General features: G+C 33.7%; 1 protein-coding gene across 4 annotated transcripts in view; it reads left to right on the forward strand.

Moving 5' to 3' along the window:
* Nucleotides 1-18,473, forward strand: part of ECHDC1 (ethylmalonyl-CoA decarboxylase 1) — a 69,093-nt gene that overhangs the window by 25,725 nt on the left and 24,895 nt on the right. For all 4 annotated transcript variants that reach the window (XM_037842115.1, XM_037842117.1, XM_037842116.1 and 1 more), the window contains 3 exons: nucleotides 660-802; nucleotides 10,503-10,555; nucleotides 12,122-12,202. In XM_037842115.1, coding sequence (XP_037698043.1) covers nucleotides 660-802; nucleotides 10,503-10,555; nucleotides 12,122-12,202 — 277 coding nt within the window. The remainder of the gene's footprint in view (nucleotides 1-659; nucleotides 803-10,502; nucleotides 10,556-12,121; nucleotides 12,203-18,473) is intronic.

Here is an 18,473-nt window from a genome sequence, read left to right on the forward strand (position 1 = left end):
GATGGTTGTTAGTCACCTTATTGGCAGTCCCTGAAGCACTTCCATAGTTCCTCAAAGTTCCTCAGGTTCCTCAAAGCATAATTTATCCACCGTGGAACAATGTGATATTTATTCCACCTTTTCTGATCTAACATCCTATTAAACTAGTTCTGATATGAGTTGAGTAAAATTTCTCCTTTGTTCTCTGTACCATATATCCAGTAATATATCATAAGATTTCATGGTCATGTGTTATATCCATAGCTATTACTGAGCTGTTGACTAACATATTTAAGGTCTTTAAAATGCTGTGAAATCAGGTCTCTATAGTTTATCTTCACCCTGAAGAATAATCTTTCTTTACCCCGAATCCCATATTGTCCATTTCAGTTTTCCTATTCCTAGGATATTTATGATGTATTCTCATTTTTCTATCTGATCATGTATTTCTATGATTTCTTAACTAAGATAGATAGAGATATCACTAACAAATTATAAATTTTTCTAAAGCAGGAACTGCCATTTATACCTATTTTGTATACTCCATGGTGCCAGCACAATAGGCATTTGATAGACATTCAGTAAATATTTGTAAAATATGTGACCTAAGAGTCCTTTTTTGACATTTCTTCTTTCCAGTATTTTATGTGTCTTTATGATTTCCCTCTCTCCTCTGGCAGGTGTTATGATGCTACAACTTTTGGAAAAAGTGATTGAATTGGAAAATTGGACAGAAGGGAAAGGCCTCATTGTCCTTGGGGCAGAGAATACTTTCTCCTCAGGATCCGACCTGAATACTGTGAGAGCTCTAGGAACTCCAGAGGCAAGTATTGTATGAATTATGCATTAGATTTTACATGTCTTTCAGACATCTTTGGTGAACAATTTCATATTTTACTTACAGAGTTATTGTGATGACAGCTAATATCTTTCCAAGGATAAGATTTCTTGCTTTTTCTTTTTTTGTAATTATAGAGAATTATAGGGGGAATAACAGAGATGAAGCAAACGATTCTTAAGATTTTACCAATAGGATGTCTACAATGGGGCACTTCTGTAAAAAGATTTGAAATTACTTTTTCTTGTGGCTTAGTAGAGCACTCTCAGTTATTTGGTTTTGTTTTGTTTTTTGTTGGGTGGAGTTCTTTTTCTTTCTCTTTCTCAGTATTGTGCACATGTGTGTTCTCTCTCTCTCTCTTTCTCTAAATAAAATTTTTATTTTAGAATACATTTAGATTTACAGAATAGTTACGAATATAGTGCAGAGAATTCCCTTATACCCCATACACAGTTTCTCCTGTTGTACATTTGTCACAGTTAATGACCCAACATCAGTACATTATTAACTGACCTCTATACTTTATTTGAATTTCACTAGTTTTTCCACTGGTGTCCTTGATCTGTTCCATGGTCTCATCTAGGATACCATGTTGCATTTAGTCACATCTCCTTAGGCTCCTCTGGGCTGTGACAATAGCTCAGACTTCCCTTATTCTTCATGACCTTGACAATTTTGAGGAGTGCTGGTCTGGTATCTTGTAGAATGCCCCTCAGTTGGAATTAGTCTGATGTTTTTCTCAGAATTAGACTGGGGTTATGGGTTTGAGGGAGGAAGACCACAGAGGTGAAATGCCATTCTCATCACATCATATCAAGGGTACATACTATCAATATGACTTAACATTGTTGATGTTGATCTTGATCACCTAGTCAGTGTAATGTTTGTCAGATTGCTTTACTGTAAAGTTAATTTTTCTCCCCTTTCAGTACTCTTTTCTTTGGAAGCAAGTCACAAAGTTTAGTCCACAGTCAATTCTGCTGGAGGGAGGGAGTCTCTGTGTAAACTATTTGACATTCTTCTGTAAGGAAGATTTGTATCTTCTCTCCCATTCATTTATTTATTCAAACGTTTATATCAATATGCACTCATGGATATTTATTTTATACTTTGGGTTATAATCTAGCACTACATTATTTTGTTGCTCAAATTGCTCCGTCTTTGGCCATTGTGAGCCCTTTCAGATCAGTTCCTGTCTCCCTCTGACCCGACCCTATCTTTTTGGTTATTTTTAGTACTACTTTACTTTTTGGCACTTCAAGAGACTCCAGGCTTATCTCCTTTTATTGGAGAATGGTGTTAGAAACCAAGATCTGGATGCTGAGTACTCTCTCTTTTTAAAGTACAAGGATATAGCACATTCCTGAAAGTTAGTTAGTTGAGTTAGTTGAGCCTGTCCAAATTTACAACAGGATGAATCCAGAATTAGAATTTTTGGATTTAAACACAGATCTGCTACTTACTAAATTGGGAAGTTACTCAACTTTGTTCTGGAAGTCAGGTGAAGTAGGAACTTCTTTTGTTGTTGTTTTGGTTCTTCAAATGATTAGGGTGCAATACTGTGAAGGACTGAAAAGGAATGAAAGGAAGATTAGCAATAACCAAAAACCAATCAACCATCATTAAAATCAGCAAGAATTTGAATTCTTTCAGGTGGAAGCCCCTTAGCAACTCATGATAATAAGTTTTAAATGAGATATGTATATAAAGCACCTAGGATAGTTTTGGCCATAGTAGACCAGAACAGTAGGTAACAATTAAAAGATAGGTTTTTTGTTTTTTATTACCCTGATAGAATAGGAATCCTAATCATCTTCCAATATCAGTCCTCTAAGGAAACTGTTTTTCTTAAATTCAGCCTCTCCTCTTCACCCTCCACGTTCCCTAGGCCAACAAAGAAGGAGGGGAGGATATGAGGAAGAAGAAAATTAAATAGTATTTGTGGCCATGTAATTATTGATGCCGGTTAATTATTATATGTAGGTAATATAATTTTAATGGTATTCCATTCTCATACCAATGTAGTGTATTATTTCTACTTATGTAAATATGTGAAGAAAGACCTTTCATTTGGTAAACCAGAGCAGTGGCTTTGATAGGCCTGAACATGAATGTTAGTTTCAACTTTTTCTAGCTTGATTGGGCAAATCACTTCATCTTTCTGACACTTATTTTCCTTACCTAGAAATAAGGATTGTAATATAAACTTTATAGAGCTTTATGAAGTCGAGATAATGTGTAAAGTATGTACTAGCACAGTGTCTGCAATAGGTGGCTATTATATTTATTTCAAAGCTACTGATATTAATAAATAAATATTATCCATGGGGATGATCCGTAATTTGTAGCACCACCATACTTTTATTTGTAATGTATTCCAATGGTTAGAGTATTAGGCTGAAAATCTGAAGATACAGATTGTTGTCAAAGCTCTGCTAATAATTGTGTGAACTGCAAGTTATTTGATTTATACTTTTTCATCTCTAGAATGATTGTATTGCTAGGCATCTTGCTTCAGGAAAGGAACTGTGGACATAAAATGAGACAGTAGATAATTGTGGGTCTGATGTAAGTCAGGTAGGGAAACTTCTCTAAAAAGATGAATGATTATTCATTCTTATTTTCCTCTAGTTAGAAGGTTGCTTCTGTCTCTAGATCATGCAGCTATGATTCTTTTCCTATGTATGCAAATGTAAGAAAAGGAAACATGCTAATTGTTATATACATGCATACATAGACACACACAAATATATACATACATAGTTTTATAATTATAGATATATTTATAACCATATATATTTACATGTATACAATGTTATATGTATATACATGTATATACAAATTTATGTGACTATGCAACTGTGTATATATGTATAGTTTTTATTAAAACTTCAGATAGGGATCAGTAAGTAAAGTTTATTCTTTCTAGTAAAGACTTTCTCCAAATAATCTGCTCTTTACAGTCCCTGCAGTAAATCTTTTGATCAACAGCTAGGAAGTAGGGTAGTGTGGCCCTAGTGCTTTAACTAGTCCTGCAGGTGTCCTTCCTTCCCTTGTTGCTCTGCACATCTGCCATCTCATGAAGGAAATCTGGAATTGTGATTTTGCCTTACACTGGCGATGCTTAGGACCAGAATGGTATTTGAAACACCTTATTTAAGTTAAAGCATTTTCTGGGGTTAGATGTATCCTTATTGTACTTTTATGAAATCTGCCTATCTATAGTATATAAAATACAGCATAAAAATAAGTCATTTGAGTAAAGTTTTCTTTAAAGTATGGGGCAGTCTATGATTACAATATAATTTTAAAAAAAGCAAGAACTAGAAACACTATATGTGAAGTTCCTTATATCTGATACAATTTTCATATAGACTATAATCTTATATGCCTGAAAAATAACTCTAAATATGTGTAAAATGAAAATTTAAAATGGCCTTGGACTTTTGAGGCTCATGCATGTGTCTGAGTTGCAGCTACAACATATAAATGCATTTGCCTCTGATAGCTGAGATATTTGAGACCCTTAACATGACTTTAAGTTATAAAAGTCTTTCTCTGAATGATACTTTTTAACACACTTACTCTTTGTAATTGTAGATGCATCACTAGCATTTCCTTACTTGGTAAATTTGCTTTTCTTTTCTGAGGATGATCAGATAACTGAAATATATGGATTTTATATATAAGGATTGTAAATATACTTTATAGAGTTTTGTGAATTGGATTACATTCTCTTTTAATTATAATAAATTGCTTGAAGGTGCTTATTGTGTTTTTTTAAGAAAAGTTAATTATGTTGATGTTTTTGTCACTGTATTTTTTCAAACTTGTAAAAAACCTTTTATTAATGAAAATTTCCAAATATAAACAAAAGTAGAGAGACTAATAAAGTTAAATCCCCCATGTACCAATAACAGCATCAACAACCATCAATATTTTTTATATTTCTCACTCCATTTTTTTGTTAAAAAGCGTTGCTGGAAACTGGAGTCTATGGTCAACAGTAACATTGTAGTACACCTCCATTAAATGTAACAAAGGCAATATGCCAATGCTAAATGTATATGAGAGGGGGATATAGGGGAGGAATATGGAATTCTTGGTAGTGGTGTTATTTGCTGTCCTTACTAGTATATTGTATTGTATAACATGTTATTTTTCTTTTTATCATTTTTTTCTTATTGCTAAAAAAAAAAAACAATTTTTCTTGTAGTAATCAATATGTTCAAGTGCTGATTGTGGTGATAAATGTACAACTTTATGATGATACCATGAACAACTGATTGTACACTGTGGATAAATGTAGGGTATGTGAATATAACTCTATAAAAATTGTAGGAAAATATATATATATAGGAGTAAAAAAAAAAAAAAAAGCATTGCTGGTTCCTTAAGAAGTTGGTTTCATTTTGGTATCCTTTGTTTAAAGAGCAGGAAAAGAGCTTAAACTGTCCCTGTTGGTAGTTGATTCTGGATAGAGAAGGTAGAGGCCAAGTGATAGACTAGCAAGGATTAATTTTGAAAAGTTATTGTCCAGAGAAAAGAATAAAACAGGAAATAATCTAACAAAAGTATTAACCCAGTTAGAAGATTCAGTTTTGATGCCGCAAATATCTGTAGACTGTAAGAAGTCTTTTTTCAGAGCAGAGAGGTAATCAAAATCCAATTATAAGCTTCAAGAAATAGGGAAATAAAAACCTGCCTACTCTACCATGAATGGCTATAATTCCTCAAAGAAAAGTCAGGCATTTTGGAAACCTTTATACTGTTAATCTAACTTGAAGATAAAACCTCACTTGTTACTTTTCTGTCAGTCTGTAGCCTCTTAGTTCTCTGTCACGTAAATTTCTAAGGTGACTTTAGTGTTTTTGTCTGACTTTCTTTTTGCTAAACTATTGTACACTTCTATTTTAGCCTTATTAGTTTATAGACTATTTTAATTTTCTCTAAACCCTCCCATGTATTTTGAGGAAACTGATAAATCTGTACAACGAGCACTTATTAAAAAAAAAAAAGGAGGCTCATTTATGGTTCCAGGATAAGATATTTTTACAGGCATGACATTTTTCCACTCAGAATAAATGTGGCTTACAGTAAATATGCTAATAGTTCCTTTTGATACTTTGTGCATTGTGCTTCTCATCTTTGTTATACTGGAAGAGCTGGAGTAGGATTGGGTCTTAGGGTATTATTCAAATAGGGTGAAAATATCACCGCCTGCAGCAGCTCTTCACACCTTTTATAATACCTCCCAGCTTCCAGGTTCCATACATCACAGCACCTCTAGCCTTTCACTGGTCCCTTTCCCTCAACTTACTGAATCACTAATAGGGATTTATCTCTTGATTGGCTTTTTTTTCCCTTTGATTTAGTGAGAGGAATGAGCATTTAACCGTCAATGGCTCAGTTGATTTAGGGGACAAGTTTAATAAATTTAATCTTTCTTCTCCCTGGTTCATGGTGGCCAGTACAATTTTATGTCTACTTTGTGATACATGTAGGGCCAAAACATACTCATTGTCTAATTGCCAATGCTCCTACCAATATTAATAATGATGATAGATAACATTTTGTTTATGTCAGACACTGCTCTAAGCTCTTTACATGCCATAATCTAATTATTACTAAGCCCCCAAATGAAATAGGTTCTATGCTCAGCACTATTCATTTTACCATTGAGGAGACTGAGGCACAGAGGTTAAGGAACTTGACCCAGTTCAAACTAGCTAGTAAATGGTAGAGCTCAGATTCAAACCTAGGCAGTTTAGCTCTCGAGTCTGTGCTCATAGCCATTATTTTATACTGCCTCTGAATATTTTTGTGTGACTTTTATCTTTTGAATGAAAACTATAAAAGTATATGGGTTAATACCTGATTCACTTTCATTTTCACCAATTTTAGATACTTTCATCAGAACTCTGAGTAACCTAAATTTAGTTATGGGAATATAGGGCCTATTAAAATTACTTTACTGAGATAATTTGAATATGATCTATATGACAAGTTTTTGGGTTTTTTTGTTTTTTTGTTTTTTTTAATAGTTTTATTCGCATACCATGCACTCCATCCTAAGTGAACAATCAGTAGCCCCTGGGATAATCACACAGATATGCTTTATGACAAGTTTTTAATAGAATATAAATCAGTCTACTTTTAAAGCCTTTCAGCTCTTTGTACTCTTATTAATTTTCTCATCACTTTGTAACATAGAACTGACCTTCCTTTTAAAGTTTTAAATTAGGAAATTTGTACCATCATGGGTTTTACCTTTCCTTGGCTGTATTTGTTTTATAAATCAACAAAGTTCTCCATTTAAAATTCATTTGATTTGGTTAACTTCAACAAGCAACTAGTACATGCAAAACATTGTATTAGCTTTTGAGAGAGATACAAGGAAAACAAAGGCATACTAGCAACCTCACTGAACTTATTGTCTAGGCCTAGCAAATGCCATCTCCCCTTCTCTTCTATAAGCCTTCCAACTACCCCCACCCCAACTGAAATGAATTGTTTCCTCTTTGACACTCTTCTCAATTTGTTCAGGCATTTTTTTTCTTAATATACTTATTTTACTATACTTTAATACTTGTTGCATTTCTGTATCCCTTGTAGGATTAAGGAGTAGGAATTGGTGTGACCACATTTTGCTTAGTATGTTCTCTAGCCTCCAAGTTGCATCCATAATAAATGTGTCTAATAATGAATCCAAACATATACTTCATTCAAGGTAATCTATAAGTGCTGTAGTTGAGGTACAAAAATAAAAATACCATGGAAATAAATAGGAGAAAATGCTTATTGGGGGATGTCTTAGTTTCCTGGGGTGGCTGTAACAAAGTATCACAAATTAGGTGGTTTAAAACAACAGAAAGTTATTGTTTCACAGTTCTGGAGGCCAGAAATCTGAAACCAAGGTGTCAGCAGGGCCATGCTTTCCCTAATGTCTGTAGGGAAGAATCCTCACCATTCTCTCTTCTTCCTTCTGGTGGTGGCTCTTCTGCAGCTTATGTCATTCTCCATCTCATTCACATGGCATTCTTCCCTTTGCCTGTCTGTGTTCAGATTTCCTTTTCTTATAAGAATATCAGTCAGCTAGATTAAGGGAAGGATAACCTCACTTTTACTTGCCTAATTCCATCTGTAACAACCCTACATCCCAATAAGGTCACATTAGGAGGTATTGGGATTAAGGACTTCAGCATACATTTTTGGGGGATGCAGTTCAGTCCATAATAGGTAATTTAGAAAAGCATCATGGAAAAACATTTGATCTGAGTATTCCTGGAAATAGATGGAGACAAGGAGAGACTATTCCAAATAGTGGGAATGATGTGAGCAAAGGTACAGGGACAAGGATAAGTATTGAGTGTTAGAGGAATGGCAAATACATTTTTGTGGCTGAAGGATGCTTGGATGCAGTGTATGGGAGTTGATAAAGCTCAATAGTTTGGGATCAGGTGGTCCATGGTGCCTTGCCAAGGAATTCAGACTTTATTCTATTAGTGATATGAAGTCATCCTATAGGAAGGTTTATCGGGCAGAACCATGCAAGATAGATTAAAGACGAAAAAGAAAATGAATACAAAGGGAGCAGTTAGGAAGCAAGACTGTTGTAATAATCTGGGCATGAGTACAGGTCTGAACCAGGGTAGTGGCAGTGAAAATAGAAAAAGAAGGGATCAATATTAGAAATATTTCAAGGGAAGAATTGAGGAAATTTATGTGGTAACTTATTCAGTGTGGGAGGACTGTGAAAAAGGAAAGGTCAAAGATTATACCAAAATTTTGAGCCTTTCTGACCAGAAGACTTGTTACACTAACTCAGCTCTTAAATTTATACAGTCTTTTACACAGTGTCTATTTACATGTTCATCCTTCTAACCATCCTTTTAGTCAAAAAGAACAGATATTTTTCCATTTTATCAATGAAGGAGTTGAAGTTCACAGTTAGGACTTGCTCATGTTCATGTTATTATTAAGTGGCAATACTTTTTCAAACCCAGCTCCTTTCACTACTAGTTGGATTTTGCTGTTGAGGTACAGAATGTGGAAATACCTAGGAGGTTCTGGGACTCTACATAAAAACAATAATTGAAACAATGGGAATGGATGAGACTTCCAAGGAAGAAATTGTAGATAAAAAAGAAAAAGAGAACCATGAATTGTATTTTGGGGAATACATGCATTTAGGGGATTAATTGAGTAAATAAAACAGCCTAGGAACAAACTGGAAATGAACAATCAAAGAAATAGGAAGAGAATCAGGAGTGTAAAATGTCACTAGAAACCCAGAAGAGAGAGTAGTAAAATGAAAAAATTAATCAAATTACCATGTTATAGAGAGAGAGAGAGGAAGATAAGGAACAAGAAAAAGCCACTTTATTTGACAAAAAGGAGATTGTTAAAAACCTTTGAGGGGAGTACTTTGGGAGAAAGATAGAAGGCCAGATTACACTGGGTTGAAGAAAGTATGTGAGGTAAAAAAAAAAAGAAGAGGCAGTGACTATATCTCAATAAAATTGCAAGAAAAAAAAAAGAGGAAGTGAGTTTAGAATGCTTTTAAGAAATTTATTTAAGAAATGTACAATTTGTGTATATACCAAGATAAAAGCCTCACAGGTACAAAGAATCAAAATTTAACATAATTTCTCCCATCCTTCTTTTATATATTTGCATTCTTAGGGGATTACCATTTAGAATAGGAAGTGGGTGTGTTTTATGACTCTTTCTCCCTTGAGTAGAACCCTATACTATTATGGGGGTGTGACTTTCATACCTGACTTGCATACCTGTTAAAACTTCATGGAAAGGTGAGTTCATGGAGCCCCAAGAGAGCAAGGAGATCAAATATAACAGCATTTGTGTTTCAGACAGCATCAAAAAGTTTTAAATGGAAACCTCATTTAAAAAGTTAGGTATACCCTACGTGGGATCAGACATCCAGGGGACTGAATCTCCCTGGCAACATGGAATATGACTCCCGGGGAGGAATGTAGACCCAGTATCGTGGGATGAAGAACATCTTGACCAAAAGGGGGAAGTGAAAGGAAATGAAATAAGTTTCATCAGTGGCAGAGAGATTCCAAAATGAGCCAAGAGGTCACTCTGGTGGGCACTCTTACGCACAATATAGACAACCCTTTTAGTTTCTAATGAATTGAGGTAGTTGGCAGTAGATACCTGAAACTATCAAACTACAACCCAGAACCCATGAATCTTGAAGACGATTGTATAAAAATGAAGCTTATGAGGGGTGACAATGTGATTGAGAAAGCCATATGGACCACACTCCCCTTTGTCTACTTTATGGATGGATGAGTAGAAAAATGGGGGAAGGAAAAAAACAAACAAACAAAGGCACCCAGTGCTCTTTTTTACTTTAATTGCTCTCTTTCACTTTAATTATTATTCTTGTTATTTTTGTGTGTGTGGTAATGAAGGCGTCAGGGATTGATTTTGGTGATGAATGCACAACTGTGTAATGGTACTGTGAACAATCAAATGTACGATTTGTTTTGTATGACTGCATGGTATGTGAATATATCTCAATAAAATGAATTAAAAAAAAGTTAGGTATACATATAGCATGACTAAGTCCTGAAAATGTTTTCTTTCTTTTTTTAAAAAAATTCTTATATGATAATGTGCATTATACTTTTTTTTTAAATGTTTTTTCTTAAAGGATGGAATAGCCTTATGTATGTTCATGCAAAACACCTTAACAAGATTGATGAGGTAATGTATCTTTCTTTTTAAAATATGTTTTTTAAAACACCAAAAATAGCTGTTCATTATTTCATTATTTGCACCAATTATAATAGCTGATTTTTAAATAATTACTATTCTAATGATGAACTCTTTCTTTGTGTCATGGAGGGTAGTCATATAATTAAATGTAGGTGAAGTGATACACAACTCTTCAAGAAGTAAGAGAAATGGAGATAGAAAGAATTTAAGACCTAGTCCTTTTTCTCTTATAAGCTTATATTACTAGCTATATTAAGGCACAGACATGGGAAAAGTTAAATACTGATAACACTGATATTAGAGCAGAATAAAGATAGTAATTAAGAGATGACATATAGAGAGTACCCAAGATTAAAAATTAATAGAATGTATAATGAAGCAGTGTACATTCAGAGGATAGAAAGAACTATCTATGAACTGGAGAAGGCTTTTAAGACTTCCTTAGGAAAATGGATTCACTTAGCACCATGGTGAAGAGGAAAAGGGAGAAAGTACTACTATCCTATTGCCATTGCATTGGAAGTTACAAACTCTGATACATATGGGCTGATTAGTTAATTAGCTTCCTACTCTCATATTCTGAATGCAGACAAAAAGTATGGATATTATGGAAATTCATATTTATTAACATACCTATTAATTGGACATTATTGTATTTTTGTTGCTCATGATATCTGAGAATCTAGAAAGTAATAGAATAATAATACTGGTATTCTAAAATACTTTTTTTAAATTGTTTTATCTTGTGTTCATTTCTCCCTCACTATAATTGGCTTTTTCTTAAACTTTAAGATATTTAAAAAAAAAATCTTTTCTATTTGGGGGCAATGTTTATTGAGAAATTCTGAATTACTTCAGACCCATAGCTTTGCATTTTGGTTAGAGCCTCCAAAATTCCTTATTTTCAAAACATTTTATATTTACCTTTTAATTTTCACACACTTCTACAAAGTGGGCCTTTGCAAACAGGAAAGAAAAGAGATTTATTTTTACCATAGAACCATTCCTTTTATATAGTATTAGTCTGTGGATCATTTTAGGGAATAAAAAGATTTTTGATAGGAACCTTCATAATACAGTTTTAGAGCTCAGAATTCTCTACATTTCCTTCCTTTGGATGCAGCCCTAATATTCTTGCTCTTAAGATATCAATAAAAATGGACTAAGACTGTCACATTGAATTATTCCTGATGGCCAGTTGCTGAGAAGTTTTAAGAGCTATAAAAAATATAAAAACATGTAATTATTTGGAAGAAAGTTACAATATGGCTATAGTTTTAAAAAGTATATAATGATTCAGAGAGGTATTTTGATAATCTTGCATGGTAGTTGGTATGAGTTATTACACTTATATCTTCAGTATTATTATATTGTTTTTCTCCTCATGGTGCATAGGCTCAAGTTTCCACTATCCTTTGAAGTTTGTTTTTTATTATAAATACAGTGCAATAATTTCAATTTCCATTGCATCTTAAATTCTTTTACAACATTTGTAAATTAATATTGACATAAAAAAATTAACATAACATTTTTTCTTTTTTCTTCAATACACAGACTTCCTTTAATAAGCGTTGCACTGATTCAAGGTCGGGCATTAGGTGGAGGAGCAGAATTTACAACAGCCTGTGATTTCAGGTAGGATGAAAATCACATTACTGCTTGAAAAACTAGTTAATATATTCTCAAGCTTATCTTATTTTTACCAATATTTTGTATATTTCTAAACCAGATAATCAGTTAGTGAGTATTTTTCTTTTCTTAGTCATTGAAGTAGGTAATTTCCGTCAGTCTAGTATACCATTACTTTTTGAACAAAACAAAATTATTTTGAATAAATCAATTTAGAGTCAAAGGAAGGCATCAGTGGTTGTTGTGAGTAGTGATGGGAATTGAGTAGAAAGGGGGTATATGCAAAGTCTACCAAACAGAAGTGGCAAACTGGGATTAAACCAAAAACGCCACAAAGTTACTACAAATCAGTAGAGTGAGGATATGAAATGGATCTCGGAAAACCTCCTTTTATTGGTAAGAGGACAGAAAGAGCAGTCTCTCTCTTGTTTTGTTTCATTTTTTTTTTTTAAGTTGTTTACTTTTCTTTGTATATTTCTTTTGGATATTAAAGTTTCATACATTTCTTTAGCTTCCCTCCCCAGGGGTTGTACTAATATGGTGAGAATAGACATTCTTGGCTTGTTTCCAGTATTAGAGGAAAGCATTGAAAGTATAATGTTGCTGTAGTTTTTTCATAGATATTTTTTATTAGATTAAGGAAGTTTCTATATGATCTTAATTTCTGAATTCTTTTTAATCATGAATGGATACTGAATTCCATCAAATTCCTTTTCTGCATTTATTGAAATAGTCATTTGATTGTCCTCTTTTATCCTGTCAATCTCGTGAATTACACTGACTGATTTTCAACTGGTAAACCAGCCTTGAATTAGTGTAATAAGCCCCTCGTAGACATGATATTTTTTTCCTTTTTGTATAATGCTGGATTCGATTTGCTAAAATTTTAAGAATTTTTACATCTATGTTTATGAGGGATATTGGTCTATTTTTTCCATCTTTGGAATAACCTTTTGCTTCTGGTGTTATATAATAATGTTGGTCTCATAAAATGACTTGGGAGGTGTTCCTTTCTCTGTTTTTGGAATTAGTTTTTCTAAGATTGACTTTATTTCATCCTTAAGTGTCTGATAGAAGTCACCAGTTAAGCTGTCTGGGTCTGGAGTTTCTTTTGTGGGAATGTTTCTACTTACACATTTAATTTCCTTAATTGATATAGGCTTTTCAAGTTTTCTCTTTCTTCTTTAGTTAATTTTGTTAACTTGTGTCCTTCAAAGAATTTTTACCTTTCTTGTAGGTTGTTAAATTTATTAGTATAACATTATTCATAATATTCCCATACCATTTGACAGTCTTCACGATCTGCAATGATATTCTTTCTTGCTTGCTGGTATTGGTAATTATGTTTACCCTCTTTTTCTGTTCAATTTAAGTGGATCTTTTTAAAGCAGCTGCTTCCTCCTCTGTCACAAAGCATTTTCATTAGTGTGGTACCTTTGTTTACAATTCATGAAACAATATTGTTATGCTGTTAGTTTTATTGCACTGTTTACATTGTGTTGTACAGTTTGATGGGTTTGTGTGTGTGTGTGTGTGTGTGTGTGTGTGTGTGTGTGTGGTAACTTATATATAACCTAAAATATCCCTTATTTTCCCTTTTCAAATATACAGATCAGTGGTTTTAATTACATATGCATAGTTGTGCCTTCACACCCATCATCCATTGCCAACCTTTTCCACTACCCCAAACAGAAACTCCCCATTTAATTAAACATCAACTCCCCATTCCCTTTCCCCAGTTTGGCCACTGATAACCTGAATTCTAGTTTCTGAGTTCATGAATATTTTCTAATTATTTCATATAAGTGAGATCATACAGTATTTGCCCCTTTGTGTCTGTGTGTCTGGCTTATGTCACTCAACATGATGTCTTCAAGGTTTATCCATATTGTAGCATGAATCAGAATTTCATTCCTTTTTATGACCAAATAATATTCCATTGTATATATGTATATATGTAGATGTATATGTGTGTGTATATCACAGTTGGTTTTATCCATTCATCTGTTGATGGACACTTAGATTGTTTCCACCTTTTAGCAATTGTGAAAAATGCAGCTATGTACATTGGTGTGCAAAATATTTGTTCAAGTCCCTTGTTTCAGTTCTTTGGAGAAAGTAACTAGAAGTGGGATTGCTGGGTCATATGGTGTTCTGGTTGGGATGTATTGTGTCCCCAAAATGCCGTTATCTTTGATGGCAGTCTTGTTGATGGGAGACTTTTGATTGGATGTTTCTGTGGAGATGTGATCACTTAATTGAGGGCAAGATCTTTCATTGGATAATTTCCATGGAGGTGTGGCCCCGCCCATTCATCATGGGCCTTAATTAGTTTACTGGAGTACTATATAAGCTCAGACAGAAGGAGCGAGCTTGCTACAGCCAAGAGGGACACTTTGAAGAACTCACGGGAGCTGAGAGAGGAGCTTCAGCTTACAGAGACATTTTGGAGACTGCCTTTGAAAGCAGACTTTTGCTCTGGAGAAACTAAGAGAGGACAAACGCCTCAAGAGCAACTAAGAGTGACATTTTTGAGGAGCTGAAGCCTAGAGAGGAGCGTCCTGGGAGAAGGCCATTTTGAAACCAGAACTCTGAAGCAGACGCCAGCCACGTGCCTTCTCAGATAACAGAAGTTTTCTGGACGCCATTGGCCGTCCTCCAGTGAAAGTATCCGATTGTTGATGTGTTACCTTGGACACTTTATGTCCTTAAGACTATAACTGTGTAACAAATAAACCCCCTTTTATAAAAGCCAATCCATTTCTGGTGTTTTGCATTCTAGCAGCCATTAGCAAGCTAGAACATATGGTAATTCTGTACTTTCTGAGGAATTCCCATACTGTTTTCCACAGTGGCTGGACCATTTTACATTCCTACCAGCAATATATGAGGGCTCCTATTTCTCTACTTCCTCTGCAGCACTTGTTATTTCCGTTTTTATTTTTCTTTAGTAATAGACATTCTAGTGTGTATGAGATGGTATCCCATTGTGGTTTTGATTTGCATTTCCCAAATGACTTTGAGCATCTTTTCATGTGTTTATTAGCTATTTGTATATCATCTTTGGAGAAATGTCTATTCAAGTCCTTTTCACATTTTTTAAGCTGGTCATGGGTCTTTTGTTTTTGAGTTGTAGAAGTTCTTTACAAATTCTGGATATTAAACCTTTATCAGATGTACGTTTTCCAAATATTTTCTCCCATTCTGTAGATGGTCCTTTTTACTTTCTTGTCAAAGTCCTTAATGCACAAATTTTAAATTTGTGCATAAATTTTAAATTTTGATGTAGTCCCATTTAATTTTCATTTTGTTGCTCATGCTTTTGTTGTAAAGTCTAAGAAACAGCCACCTGACACAAAGTTCTGAAGATGTTTGCTAAGTTTTCTTCCAGGAGTTTTGTAGTTTTAGTTCTTACATTTAGGTCTGTGATCCATTTTGAGTTAATTTTCGTATATAGTGTGAGGTGTAGGGGTTCGCATTCAGTCTTTTGCAAATGGCTATCCAGTTCTCTCAGCACCATTTGTTGAAGAGACATTATTCTTTCCCCACTACTTGGACCTGGTACCTTTGTCAAAGATCTGTTGGCCAAATGTGTGAGAGGTTATTTCTGAACTCTCAGTTCATTTCCATTGCTCTATATGTCTGCCCTTGTGCCAGTATCATGCTGTTTTGATTACCGTTGTTTTGTAATAAGTTTTAAAATGGGTAAGTGTGAATCCTCCAAATTTCTTCTCCTTTTTGAAGATGGTTTTGGAAATCAGAGCCGCTTACCCTTCCATATGAATTTGATGATTGGTTCTATTTCTGCAAAGAAGTAAAGAACTTGTTTTGATTTCATTGACTTATCTCAATATTTATCCATTTTCTATGTCATTGATTTCTGTTATTTTTATCTTCCTTCTAATTGCTTTGGGTTCAGTTTGCTCTTTTTCTTACCTTCTTTAGATAGATACGTAAATCATTGATTTTAGCCTTCTCTTCTTTCTAATATAAGTAGTTAATAGGATAAATTTCTCTCTGAGCAGTGCTTTAGCTGAATCTCACATGTTTTTATGTGTTTTCATTATCATTCCATTCAAACTAGTTTCAAATTTCCCTCGTAATTTTATTTTTCTTTAACCCATGGGTTAGTTAGAACCATGCAGTTTAATTTCCATATATTTGGGGGGGGGGGCGGTTCCCAAATATCTTTTTTTTTCCTATTTTAATTCTAATATAGTCAGAGACAATTCTCCGTATGATGCCAGTCCCAGCATATCTGTTATCTTGGTGAATGTTTTATGTAGTCCTGAAAAAAAAAATTTGTTCTGCAGTTGCTGGGTGAAGTGTTCTGTGAGTATCAATTAGGTCAAGTTGTTGACAGTGTTACTTAAATATACTATATGTCTATTTATTTGTTGCCTGCTTCTTTTATCAATACTGAAAGAGTTGGAGTCTTCAACTGTGTTTATTCCACTTTGAATTGTTTGTTTTTGTTTCATACATTTTGAGGATCTGTTATTAGTTGGATACATATTTAAAATTGCTAGACTTCTGGATATGTTAAAGCCTGCTTCATTTTAAGATATCCCTCTTTATCCCTAGTAATATTTCTTGTCTTGGTGTCTACTTTGATTTATCCATGTAGCCATTCCAGCTTTCTTATGGTTAATGTTTTTGTGGTTTATCTTTTCCAGCCTTTCATTTTAACCTATCTCTTTATTTTTCAAAGGAGATTCTTGTAGACAGCAATTATTTGCATCTTGCTTTTTATCCAATCTGACAATTTCTGCCTTTTTAATTAGAGTGTTACACCATTTATATTCAATGTTATGATATGATCTGGTTTAAATCTAGAATCTTTGTATTTGTTTTTAAATGTCCCATTTATTATGTGTTCCTTCTTACTTTTTTCCTGCCACATTTTGGATTGAGTACTTTTTATGATTCTATTTTATCTCTGCCATTGACAGTGCCTTTTAGAGAGAGAGACAGAGACAGTGTGTGTGTTTTTCTGCATGTGTGTATATATGTGTTATTTTTTTACTAGTTGGTCTAGGGTTAACAATGTGTATTTTAAACTTATTACAGTCCACCTTCAGATACTATTGTACTACTTCACATATAATGTAAGAACCTTACAGTACACTTCTATTTCCCTTTTCGTATTCTTTGTGCTATTGTAGTCATATATTTTGTTGCTATATAAAGGTCCACAAATTACTGTTATTATTTTTGCTTTGAATAGTTTATCATCTTTTAAAGAAGTAAATGTAAGAATAAAATGACTTTTTATTTATTTACATTTTTACCAGAAAGAATGTTTAAGTCTAAGCATATCTGAATTTTTAACTTCATGAATGAAGATGATTTCACCTAACCAGAAGCTCTGGTTTCAGATATATGTTATCCCGTGTTGGTTGAATAGATTTAGAACTTAAACTCAATTACTTTTAAAATAGCCAGACCAACATTAATTCTTGGATGATATTTTCACATTGAACTTCTAGTTTTTTGAGAATATAATGAAAGCTAGGAACCCTATCTTAGGAAACATCACATAAAATCTCATCCATGTACACATTCTTCTCTAGTGCTCATGGAACTTTCTCCAGAATAGACCATAGGCTGGGACAGAAAACAAGCCTCAATAAATTTAAAAAAATTGAAATTATTCAAAGCACATTCTCTGACCACAGTGGAATACAATTAGAAGTCAACAACCATCTGAGACTTAGAAAATTCACAAATACCTGGAGGTTAAACCACACACTCCTAAACAATCAGTGGTTTAAAGAAGAAATAGCAAGAGAAATTGCTAAATATATAGAAACAAATGAAAATGAGAACACAACATATCAAAACCTATGGGAAGCAGCAAAAGCAGTACGGAGGAGGAAGTTTATAGCACTAAATGCATACATCAAAAAGGAAGAAAGAACTAAAATCACAGAACTAATGGAACAACTGAAGAAGCTAGAAAATGAACAGCAAACTAATCCTAAAGCAAGTAGAAGAAAAGAAATAACAAGGATTAAAGCAGAAATAAATGACAGAGAACAAAACAACAATAGAGAGAATAAAGAACACCAAGAGTTGGTTCTTTGAGAAGATCAACAAGATTGACAAGCCCCTAGCTAGACTGACAAAATCAAAAAGAGGGAAGACCCATATAAACAAAATAATGAATGAGAAAGGTGACATTACTGCAGATCCTGAAGAAATTTAAAAAATTATAAGAGGATACTATGAACAGATGTGTGCCAACAAACTGGATAATGCAGAGGAAATGGACAAT

This window comes from Choloepus didactylus, chromosome 7, assembly GCF_015220235.1.
Source record: "Choloepus didactylus isolate mChoDid1 chromosome 7, mChoDid1.pri, whole genome shotgun sequence".
NCBI classification, from domain to species: Eukaryota; Metazoa; Chordata; class Mammalia; order Pilosa; family Megalonychidae; genus Choloepus; species Choloepus didactylus.